General features: G+C 40.7%; 1 protein-coding gene across 3 annotated transcripts in view; it reads left to right on the top strand.

Annotated features, from left to right (window-relative positions):
• lrrc40 (leucine rich repeat containing 40) overlaps positions 1-12,900 on the top strand; it is a 101,519-nt gene that overhangs the window by 3,350 nt on the left and 85,269 nt on the right. For all 3 annotated transcript variants that reach the window (XM_068037254.1, XM_068037256.1, XM_068037255.1), the window contains exons 2-3: positions 7,022-7,203; positions 8,365-8,438. In XM_068037254.1, the coding sequence (XP_067893355.1) occupies positions 7,022-7,203; positions 8,365-8,438 (256 nt within the window). The remainder of the gene's footprint in view (positions 1-7,021; positions 7,204-8,364; positions 8,439-12,900) is intronic.

Below are 12,900 nucleotides of genomic sequence, written 5' to 3' on the forward strand. Positions count from 1 at the left end.
GACTACACAATGTCCGTTCTGATTGCTGAGAAAAAGGGATTCAAGTTCTGGAGGCAGTGTAGAGAAGAGTTATGAGGTAAATAAAAACAAGAAATGCTGGAAACGCTCAGCAGGTCTGGCAGCATCTGTGGAGAGAGAAGCAGAGCTAACGTTTCAGGTCAGTGACCCTTCTTCAGAACTGGCAAATATTAGAAATGTAAAAGGTTATAAGTGAGTAAAGTGGGGGTGGGGCAAGAGATAACAAAGGAGAAGGTGTAGATAGGACAAGGTCACAGAATAGCTGACCAGAAGGTCATGGAGCAAAGATATGTTAATAATGTGTTAAAAGACAAAGCACTAGTACAGAAAGGGTATTAACGGACTGAAAATTGAACAGCCGCAAGTACAAACATGATAGAAAAACAGTGGGTAAGCAAACTGAACAAACTAAGATGAAATGAAATAAAATAAACACACAAAAAAATTTTAAAAGGGAAAAAGAAAAAATAACTAAAAATAAAAGTATAATGGGGGACCCGTCATGCTCTGAAATTATTGAATTCAATGTTCAGTCCGGCAGGCTGTAGTGTGCCTAATCGGTAAATGAGATGCTGTTCCTCGAGCTTGCGTTGATGTTCACTGGAACACTGCAGCAATCCCAGGACAGAGATGTGAGCATGAGAGCAGGGGGGGAGTGTTGAAATGGCAAGCAACCGGAAGCTCGGGGTCCTGCTTGCGGACTGAGCAGAGGTGTACCGCAAAGTGGTCACCCAGTCTGCGTTTGGTCTCCCCAATGTAGAGGAGACCACATTGTGAGCAGTGAATACAGTATACTGCATTGAAAGAAGTACAAGTAAATCGCTGCTTCACCTGAAAGGAGTGTTTGGGACCTGGGATAGTGAGGAGAGAGGAGGTAAATGTAAGAAAATATGAGAAAAATTTGGGCTTTTCAGCCTGCAATGGACGTGCTTGAGAGGTTAGTTTGTAGAAGTACACAAGATATTTAAAGCTGTGGATAAAGTAAATTTAGAAAATTGCGCAAAATTAAAGTGTGAGTCATCCATACTTATACATTTTCAAACAGTTACTCAGCCCATCCCGGCCGGACATGGTCCAATCACAATGATTATCGATTATATACATTGATTATTAGAGCCAATAGAAGCGGTTACTAGGCATAGAGGGGCTGCATGACCGGCCCATACACAGATAGGGGACTACTCATGATGTTTTCCATACCCCCTTATCTTCACCTCGTTACCGGCCCATATACAGATAGGGGACTACTCATGATGTTTTCACCTCGTTACAGGCTAGCACCTTTGTCAGCATTCCACAAGCTTTGCATTTTAATTAGCCTTTTGTTTGAGATTGGATTACTCAGCTCCTGTGGAATGTGGTCAAGTTCACTGAGCCCCATGGTGCTTTGCAACCTCCTCACTGTTCACTAATATTATATGTTACTGGTTACTCAAATAATATTTAAACAGTATGATATTTACTGCAGGTGCCTCTGCGCTTGGGAATACCCTACAACAAGGCATATGCAATGCTTTCCTTTATTGGCAGAGGGATAGAATACAAATGCAGGGATATAATGCTGGAACTGTATAAAATGCTGGTTAGGCCACAGCTGGAGTATTGCATACAGTTCTGGTTACCACAGTACAAGAAGGACATAATTGCTCCGGTGGGAGTACAGGGGAGATATACAAGAATGTTACCAGGGCTGGAAAATTGCAGCTATGAGAAAAGATTGGATAGGCTAGGGTTGGTTTTCTTAGAACAGAGGAGGCTTAATTGAGGTGTACAAAATTGAGGGGTCTAGATAAAGCAGACAGGAAAGACCTGTTTCCTCTAGCAGAGAGGTCAGTTGCCAGGAGGCACAGATTTAAGGTGATTAGTCGAAGGATTAGAGGGGACATGAGGAAAATCCTTCACCCAGAGGGTGGTGGGTGTCTGGAATTGGTTGCCTGGATTGGAGGTGAAGGCAGAAACCCTCAACTCATTTTAAAGGTACCTGGACCTGCGCCTGAAGTGCTGTAACCCGCAAGGCTACGGACCATGTGCTGGAAGGTGGGATTAGAATGGACGGCTGGTTTTTTCAGGCAGTGCAAACATGATGGGTTGAATGGCCTCTTTCTGTGTGGTAGAGGCCTGCTACCCGACCCGAACCCGATGGAACCCGACCGCGTCGGGTTTGGGTCGGGTCCTGCAGGGCCGAGTCGGGCCCGACACACACACGTCTTGTATTGTAATGTGCTCTGTGCTGTGCTGGCAGTTGTGAAAAGTTCACAAACTTACCTGAGCTGCTGGGAGTCCGGGAGGTCAAGCAGTGAGTCTGTGCAGTGAGCGTCTCAATGATGTCATCCTGCTCATGCTGCAGCTTCCTGAATCCATCCATTTAAAAGTGCTATGTAGGAGAGTGCACTATGGAGGTGAAACGAATGCTGTTAGCTGGAGAATGTTTAGCAGTGGAAAGTCCTGTAGGTGGAACAGGTAAATCTCCAGTTTGGAAACATTTCAATCCTGTTGTTTTCCATGATAGTAGAAGTTCAACTGGATTTGTACAATGCAAATTTTGCAAACTTCTACTAAAATATAACAGCAAAAAGACAGGAAATTCATCATTGCAGTGGCACACTGAAAAAGGTTGTACTCGACCCGCAGCAGGGCCAAGTCAGTCTTCCATAACTCTGTTTGTACAGATAAGCAGAAAAACCATACCCACTCACAGGAAATCACAAATTACAGACAAATGCGTGAGTCTGTGTTGCAAGGATATTCGACCTTTCCAAACTGTCTCTGGTGAAGGGTTTGTTGAGCTAGCACAAGAGCTTATTTATGTGGGTGCTACATACGGTCGAGTATCAGCATCAAGCGCAATTACAAATACAATTACAGTGTCAAGAAGGTGTTGTGATTGGCTGAAGAAAAGAGAAAACAACTAATTTCTCAGATTAATGACATACTGAAGGGTGTGAATGTGGGAATGACAACTGACATGGACGGATGACCACTGTAAAATCCATTGTATGTCGATAACTTGTCATTACATCACAGAAGATTTTAAACTTAATGCCAAAGTTTTAACAACAGCAATGTTTCCACTGGAGGACGCCAAAACTGGCAAAAACATCAGACGTGAGATTTTAAAGCTGCTCGTGAATACTTTTGGATTCAACCCAGCAAATTTAAATAAGTTAGTCTGGGTGACAGATCAAGGCGCTAACATAGTGCTTGCTCTTAGACCATATCAATGTCTGGATTGTCAGGACCACATATATAACACAGTCCTTCGACATTCACTTGATCCAAAGGAATTAGCTTCCGAAGCTCCGGATGTTGTCGAAACTATACATCATGCCAAAGCCTAAGTGACATATGTTAAGCAGGCTGGTCTTGCTGCACAGTTGTCTAAAACTTTAAATGCAATGGGAGAAACGAGGTAGAGTACTGTGTATCTGACACTGAATTCGATTCAGGATATTTATCATGAGCTGCACGAGAAACTGGAACAGCGTGGGGAAAGCTACAGGCTGGAAAACATCGCCCCCGATGTCTTGTTTTTCGTTGATTTCCTCCAACCATTTTAATGACGCACAGAGGGAACTTGAGGGAGATTAGTATCCTATTTTGAACTTGGTAATTCCGTGGTTTGAGAAATTTAAACGACTCTGTATGCCACTTTCTTCAGATACTCCAACGCAAGCAGTTGTCAGGCAACAGCACAGAGAGTGGCTTCTGAAGAAAGGTGAAGTGAATGACGTGCACAAGATAGCAACATTTCTCTGGCTTAAATTTAATCAGCTGTGAATGTTGTCCAGCCATGATAGGGAGGAAGTTCATTCTGAGGTACGCAGACGTATCAGCAACTTTGAAACAGAACAGTGCTGTATATGTGTAGACTAGACTCATGACAGTGATCATTTTATATAGTTTATATAAATACTGCATATTTTATCATAATGAATCATCCAGGACCTTTTTCCTGGTCTCTGCATCTCAGCTGCTCACTGGATAAACTTGCAGCAAGTATTTCAACCTGAAAAGCAGGAGTCCAGGTAATGTGTATTTTCTGAGCCTTTGGGCAATTGTTGTGTTCATTTTAAGCAATGCTGGTACAGTGTGGCACAACCTGTCTGGGCACAACTCCATGGGTTTCTGTTTAGCTCGTGATCAAACAATCAGTGACTCCGTGGCTCTAATCTTCATCTTTTTAAACTTGTTGCTTAGCTGCACAAAGTGAAAAACGGAAGGTAGGTGGTAAAGTGAGCGTTCCGGGCCCGGCGGTCGGGTTGGGCCTGGTTGGGCTCGGGAGAAAATGGCGGGACTCGGGTCCGATGTTGTTCTGTCGGGTTCAGGTCGGGTTTTTATATCCTGACCTGAGCAGGCCTCTACTATGCGGTAGCTTTTCTGTGGTTGTATGGTTCTGTTTATGCTATGAAGTCTTGGCGTTCTTGCTCCTGTACACTGCGTTGTAATACATGCATTTTAACATTTTTCTCCTTTCTAAAAAACACTTTCCTTTTGTTTTGTTTGAGCTACCAGCACTTCAGTATTTTACTCCTTTTTGAGTAGCTCATTTTCTGTTTTGTTTCCTCCACTCCATATCCCGCTTACTCAAATAAAAGCAAAATACTGCGGATGCTGGAAATCTGAAATAAAAACAAGAAATGCTGGAACCACTCAGCAGGTCTGGCAGCATCTGTGAAAAGAGAAGCAGAGTTAACGTTTCGGGTCAGTGACCCTTCCCGAAACGTTAACTCTGCTTCTCTTTTCACAGATGCTGCCAGACCTGCTGAGTGGTTCCAGCATTTCTTGTTTTTATTCCTGCTTACTAAATAACTGCAAGCGCTGTCTTTTTAAAAAAAAATGCTTTTTGCATAAAATCCTCCTGCATTTCACTTTTCACTATTTGCTGAACCTAGTTAGATTTATTTTTCTGGTTCTTCTCCACCTCCCTTGCCTAGTTTAAGTACCTTTTTCAAACTTTGCAGTTTGTATTCAGTGGATGTTTAACTCTGCTCATTGCAACTGGCCAACCACGATCTCTGCCTGGCTTGCAGTTCAGCTGCTATGGTTGTCCTCAACACATCAAAACTGTTTTCTTTACCTGAATTTGTATTACTTAAGATAGAACGTACAGTACTGAAACAGGCCATTCAGCATAACTGCTTCTGGTATAGGGAGGAAAAACTAAAGTTTCTGTGTAATAACTTCTGCTGGAATGTTCACGTGTGGCAGCCAAGTAAGAACAGATTTGGACGTGGCTGTGGCGCCTTCCACTATTGTGATACTTGCTGACACTCGCTGTCTAGGCTGCCTTTTGAGAAACGGTCCCTGTGTAAGCTGCTGACAATTATAGAACTGTACTGCAACAAGAGTCAATGCATTCAAGAGAATAGTGTAGAATTTTGGGGGGAAAATAGTTCTTCATAGTGTTGATCTTGTAACTTTCAATATCTGTGGGTTTTTATAGGGAGATTTAAGTATGTTGTTTTGCAAAATTCTATTAAGTTTAAGCACTTCCATTTGCACAAACAGAGCTTCTGAGAACAATATAAATCATTATCGTTTCATGATTTACAATAACTAGCCGAGTGAGTTATACCTAGCACAAAAAGTGGACGGAATCCTCATCTTGCTCGAGGTAGATATCAGTTAAATTTGAAAATGGGGTATTGGTTGGAAAATGTATCTATTTAAAATTGTGGTCAACTTGTGGTTTTGAGTGTCTTTACTTTCATATAGGCAAGGAATGTGTAAACAACAGTAATTTGTATTTATATAGTGCCTTAAATGTCATAAAACGCTCAAAGTACTTAACAGAAACATAATCAGACAGAAAAAATATTGACGTCAAGACAAGGAGTTGATGTTAGGACAGGTGACCAAAAACTTGGTCAAATAGGTAGGTTTTAAGGAGTCTCTTAAAGGAGGTGAGAGGGACAGAGAGGTTTAGGGCGGGAATTTCAGAGCTAAGGGCCTATTAGACAGCTGAAGACATGACAGCCAATGGTAGGCAAAGGAAGTTGGGGATCCTTGAGGTCAGATTTGGAGCTATGCCAAGGGTTTTAGGGCTGGAGGAGGTTACAGCAATGAGGGGGGACAAGGTCACAGAGGGATTTGAACATGGGATGAGAATTTTAAAATTGAAGCTTTCTGGGACCAGGAGCCAATATAGATCAGCAAGCGTAGGGGTGATGGACGAATGAGACTCGGTGAGTGTTAGGATACATGCAGTGGAGTTTCAGATGAGCTTGTTTCTGGTTGGTGAAAGATAGGAAACCATCCAGGAGAGCATTGGAATAGTTACATCTCGAGGTAATAAAAGCATGGATGTGTGTTCCAGCAGCAGATGTGCTAAGGAGGAGTAGAGCTGGGCAGAAACCAGCGAATTGGGTCACAAGATAGCTTGCCAATCTACTTTAAATATGCCTTCAGTTTTACAAGGGGAGTAGGTACTTTTGCTTTCCCATATGAATCTGGCCTGTTAAAATGAATACTCTGCATAGTGTTTTTTCATATTCTTTCTCCTTCACCCACTATTCGACAAAGGAGTCAGTCAAGTGCAACTTAAACAACATTTAATTGCCACCAAAGTATTTTAATTGAGTCAGTTAACTGATTGAATAAGTAGACTATGCCATCACAAGTAGGCATCACATAGTGAGAACCCAAAATTTGCATCATTTCTTCTCCAATCTTCCCTGAAATAATACTGCTACTAAGGAGATGTTTATATATGTCTCAATTCTGGACTTACTTTCAGAGAGGACATTCCACCTTAGTTGAATAATGGTATAATCCTCCTAAGAGATCCCTAATTTAAGGCTCCCCTTTCTTGGCTGTTCTTGCTTTTCTGGTCTCTGATACGTGTAAAGATAGTATAAGCAAGAGGTTCAGATGCAAAGTTTCACTTATCACACCAGTGTAGTTCAGATACATTATAATGGAAAATGGATCAATGTAAGTAAATGTTCAGAATTGACTCTATTGTAATTGTTATTTGACTAACACACTCTCTATTTTAATGCAGTGCCCCAGAGTGTCTGGCGGATAAACGTGGATCCCCCAGAAGAATCCCATTTGAATGTCTCCTTTAGTGCAAGTGATCGTTGGTGGGATCAGACAAATTTAACTAAACTTATCTTGGCTTCTAACAAACTGCAGTGCTTATCGGAGGATATTCAGCTCCTACCAGCCCTCACAGTGCTTGATGTAAATATAAGTATCTGTAATCGATAGTGTATTGCAAATTAGTTTAACATTTGTATCAGAATAGAATACTGTCCAGAACTGTTGTTGGTGTATATTTAACTGTTAATTATAGAAATGGTATTTTAGCATTCCTATTATAATACTACACTGTCGTGTGACTACCACCACTAGAGTGGTTACTTTCTCTAATTTAGTTTTGAGCCGCAATTATCTTAATATATTCAAACCAACACAAATTGTGAGGGGGCATGGGAAAACATTTCTTCATTTGTGACACTTCCAGGATAATCTGCCAGAATGTGTGCTTGAATGATATAAGGAACATAGTCTGGATAGTATAAAATTCCATTCATCAGACAGTCTGCTGGAAGGATGGCAACATTGATCAAGTTTGGCACTTAAGCTCGAACAGACCAGTGTGTCAGTTTTAAATATCAGTTTTCTTCTTTAAAACTAGCTTGAAAGAAATCATTTTAATGCAGCAAAAATTTATCAAGTACATAAAATTGCACACTACTCCATTTCAGAATCTGTAATAATTTGAACATTTTCTAAAAGACATTTACACAAGAAAACTCAGTTGCAGCTAAGTAGTCCGTTTTCCTGCCGGGCGGAATAGAGAAGACTAATTTTCAGTTTAAAGTATGAATTCCTGTACTTCTGGGACAGCTGTACTACTTCCTGAGGTTGAGGGAAAAGAATCAATTACCATTTAATCACAGGGGGCTAAGAGTTCTTAATTAAGTGCATGCCAATGAAATCTTTGATTATTGCTTCTTTTAAAGAGTCTCCATCTATTCAATGAAACCATTTCAGTACTGAAGAATATTTCTGTAATATAGAAACCTCAGACAAAAGTCTCACTAAAACCTTGTGCTTTTCCCATGAGAATGTATGGGGAATTGATTTGTCTGTGTATGTCTCTCTCAAATAAGAAATCCTTTAAACTGGACTCCATTAATATGTTTTATCTGTCACTTTACTGAATTGTAATATTGGCTAATTCAAACTTTGAGGAAAAGGGTATTTCTCAATCAGACACTTTAAAATGCATGATCGCTTAACTAAATTATATTATGGTATGGTAGTATTAATAATGTACTGTACAGCAGCTTTTTATCTGTAGGTGAAGTTACTGATTTAAAATAAAATTGATTCCAGGTCCATGATAATCAGCTGAGGTCACTTCCTTATGCAATTGGACAGCTGCTGAATCTCCAGAAGCTCAATATCAGGTAGTGCATGTGTTAATTAATTTATTTTTTGAGATGAAGCGTGATTTATCTATTTCAAAGTAACAAAGTGGAATTCCTTTTAAGATTAGAACTGCATTAGTGCGAATTTTTAAGAACGGGAGATGACCATTAGGCCCAGTAAGCTTGCCCCTTTTTCATTAATTAACCCCATCTACCTGCTCCCTATCTCTCATTCCTTCTATCTCTAGAAATGCATCTAATTGTGTCTTGAACGCACTTGTACTATCCACTTCTGTGGTCTTTACCCTATCACTTAGGCCGCAAGTTTGATTTTTTTGAGCGAAAAGGTTCTACCCTACTTCCCTTCTTGATAACACCTTTCCAATTTTGAATTTGTGTATTCTGGTATTTAACATGGTCAGTATATGAATAATTTATTTGGATGTTGTCTTTTTCCATGCATAATCTTGAAAACTTCAATTAGATTAGCTGGTATATTTTTAAAAATGAAAAGTTTAGCTTTATTGACGTTTTCTCATATCTTAAAATCTTGGTGGCTGAAATTGTCTTTGTAGCTTGTCTCTACCCTTTCATGGACAATAACTGTTTGTGTTCGTGGTCATTACAACTGTGAAACTCACAGCTATCTGGTGTCCACACATGTGCAGAAATCTCAAAATTGCTGTCCGTAATTCCATGCTCTTCTACAGGGTGCAATATTGAAATCCCTGCAGATGGAAATCTTCTGAAATCATTTGAATTGTTATGAACTTCCACTTCTACAGTCTTGCTGTAAAAACCTTGAAAAAGTCAAGCCTTACTGAAGGAGGTGCAACTGGCTTTTTAACAGTATTAAGTTTATAATTACTGCTGAACAATCTCTCCGGCCCTGAAAAACTAATTTTATATTTGTGGAATGTCAAATTTCTCCATTATGATAAAGAAATTCCACAGATTTTTAAAATAATTAAGATAATTGATTTTTAAAGTTTGTTTATATTTCAGATAATACCTTAATCTCGTGTATGTTCCAATCTTTATTTCTCTCTCTGCAAAGTGGTTAAAAAGTGCAGGATAATCAGTGGTTTTTACTTCCTGGTGTGCCGTATGAGAATTCTTCATTGTAATTGGCTGCTTAGTTTGCTTGGTAACATATCTGTTGCTGGACTCTGGAGATCCTCTTGAGCTGATGTCAAAATCAAAGTAACATCAGGAAAGGGGAGGTCCATGCCACAAAGATCACTCGCTGCTCACCTTGAAGAATGCATCTTCAAGGTTTGCAGCGAGTGCTGTCCCTTTATCTGGGCCATTATCTTTCCAGTGATTAGGTAACCAGAGCTGCATCAAGTTAGGACTGACCAACATTTTATACAGCAAAAATACAAGTTAATTTGCTTTGTATTTGACCTGCTGCTAAAGGCAAACCTTTTACTGCAACTAAGCACTGTGCTAACTTGCGTAGATAAGTTCACTATAACTGACAATTTCCTTACCAGTACACTGTATGATGTTTTCATTTAACACTTATTTCCTCTTTTGATTCCTTTCTCCTATAATAATTTTGCACTGATCCACGTTGAAACCTATTGTCCCACTTGCCTAAAATATGTAAATCATTTTCAATCTAGCTCACATTTTTCACTAATGCCAATAAATAGTTACTTTAAAAAAAAAGAACACTTGCATACCGGTTTTCTTTTCACCATTTCAACATTTTCTCCATGAGCTCAGTATTTCTTGAGCACAATAGTGTTTGCAAATTTACTGATCTCTACTTGGGAGAGGATTTTCTGCTTTGCATCGGGACCCACCTTTTGCATCAAATACGGGTCCCGACCCTGCACTATGCCGGGAGTAGCGACCCGATTCAATTCTTGCTGAATTGGCCAATTAGTGGCCAGACGGCGCATTTGCTGTCTAATTAAGAACAGCGGGTGGGCTCTCAAAACCAGACAGCCAGTGGGAGGCCCTCTAGTACTGATGGAGCTGCAGACTGCTGGTGCAGGTAAGGGAGTGAGAGAGGTGTCTTCATCTTGAGTATTAATAAAATGGCTCCCCTAAGATCAGAGAATACAGAGGAACCTCTAATATGAATGCTTCCATTTCCTACAAGTCTTCTTTACAAAATCTACAAGTATGACTTGTAAATTGCTGTGCACTATGTTGAATTCTATGGTGTGGACCCATGCCCTCGAAGAAATAAACCTGAGACCACTAAAATTTGCATTCAAAATTCTTGCATACTGGCTGGCTCAAAAGCCTTCTGCAACAGTTACTTTAAGGTATTTAACAAAAAATGGTCACAGCTGCTGGACCACCATTGCAGAGGGGGAACCTCTCCACAGGGCAGCCTGCAGCCACAGCTGTGGCCAGATAGGTGGGGGTAGGGGAAGGGACCTCAAAGGTATCCTGGAGTACTGGCCCCATGGTCTGTCATCAGGTGGTCCCCTCCAGGCAGCTGCTGTGCTTCCGATGCTGCAGAGGGCCAGCAGACCAACTGGAAAATTCCAGTCGGCCTCTGATCAGTGGCTTTAATTGGCCTTTTAATTAACTTGAGCTACCTGCCACCGACCCGCCACAGACCCAACCTTCCTTAAAATGGCTCTGGGGCTGGATGGTGCCGGCAAACCAGCAAGCCAGCCGGCACGTGAAATTACATGCCCGCCAGCCTCAGTTCCTGTCCCCTCCGAAACTCCTGTACTATTAGGTCTATCCATCTTCTCATAACTAAACTAATACAACCAAAATTTACAGGCATTCACAATGTGGTTGCTGGTTTTGGCTGTTAGAATTTTGCTTGCCTGGAGGTTTAACAATGACTGTTATCATTGCTGCTATGGTGGATATAGGCTTTGAAAACATTGACAACAGCCCTTTTCAGCCGTGCAAAACTTGGACAAGCAATACCAGGCAGCAGGAAATAACAATGCATCTTACAAGATTGCCAATTTATATTTTAAATTGCAAATTCAGAAACTGCAAATTTGCAACAATTTTTGAACTGATACATAAAATCCACTTGTGGTCATGTCAATACAAAGCTCACATCCTGGTTGATGGAATTAATTGAGCCCTATGTGCAGGTTTTACATTGGTTCCATAGCCAGTAAAAGTTGATTGTATCATTAGTTTGTGATGGATTCCTTTGCCCTACAGAACTGCTCAGAGTTAACTAGCCATTTAAACTGTGGATTAATTAACTCTGATGTTAAAATAGCCAGAAGGTAAGATAGTCTTGTATAAACATGTTCTAAGTTTAGGGACTCCCACTTTATAGTCATCTAATGGTTACTTTATCATCAAGCAGCTGAGCTTGAGAAATGAGCTATAACCAATCGGAGTACAGATACCAGATACTACTGCAGTTAGTACTACTGTCAATTTACACACACTGGTCCTGTAACTGGACTCCTCAGATGACTTGTGCCACTTGGGCACTAACAAAGCCAGTAATTAAATATGACTATAATAAAAACAAGAAATGCTGGAAATACTCAAGCAGGTCTAGCAGCATCTGTGGAGAGAGAAGCAGAGTTAATGTTTCAGGTCAGTGACCCTTCATCAGAAATTAAATATGATTATATTTATTAGCTGGCTACATAAGAAAAGCGAGCAGGAGTAGACCGTACGACCCGTTGAGCCTGCTCCATCATTCAATGTGACCACGGCTAATCTTGGGCTTCAACTTCACTTTTTTGCCTGCTCCCCATATCCCTTGATACCCTGAAAGATCAAAAATCTGTCTATCCCAGCCTTAAATATATTCAACGATGGAGCATCCACAACCCTCTGGGATAGAGAATTCCAAAGACATACAACCCTTTGAGTGAAGAAATCTCTCCTCAGTTTAGTCCTAAATGATCAACCCCTTATCCTGAGACTGTGCCCCATGTTTTAGATTCCCCAGCCAGCAGAAACACCCTCTCTGTGTCTACCCTATCCGGCCCCTTCATAATCTTGCAAGTTTCAATAAGTTCACCTTTCATTCTTCTAAATGGCAGAGAATATAGACACAATTTATTCATCCTCTCATAGGACAATCCTTTCATCCCAGGAATCAATCTGGTGAACCTTCATTGTACTGCCTCCAATGCAAGTATATCCTTCCTTAAATATGGAGACCAAAACTGCAGTCAGTATTCCAGGTGTGGCCTCACCAAAACCCTGTACAATTAGAGTTATACAGCACAGAAACAGGCCCTTCGACCCATCGTGTCTGTGCCGGCCATCATGTAGCAAGACTTCTTGAATCTTATACTCCAATTCCCTTGCAATAAAAGTAAACATGTCATTTGCCTTCCTAATTGCTTGTTGTACCTGAATGCTAACCTTTTGCATTCCTTGTACGAGCACACCCAGTCTGTCTGAACATCAACATTTACAAGTTTCGTGCCTTTTTAAAAAAAAAAATATTCTGTTCTTATGACCAAAGTGAATATCCTCACACATCCCCACATTATATTCTATCTGCCACCTTGTTGCCCATTCACTTCACCTGCTT

The sequence above is a fragment of the Heterodontus francisci genome, chromosome 8, assembly GCF_036365525.1.
Source record: "Heterodontus francisci isolate sHetFra1 chromosome 8, sHetFra1.hap1, whole genome shotgun sequence".
Lineage (NCBI taxonomy): Eukaryota > Metazoa > Chordata > Chondrichthyes > Heterodontiformes > Heterodontidae > Heterodontus > Heterodontus francisci.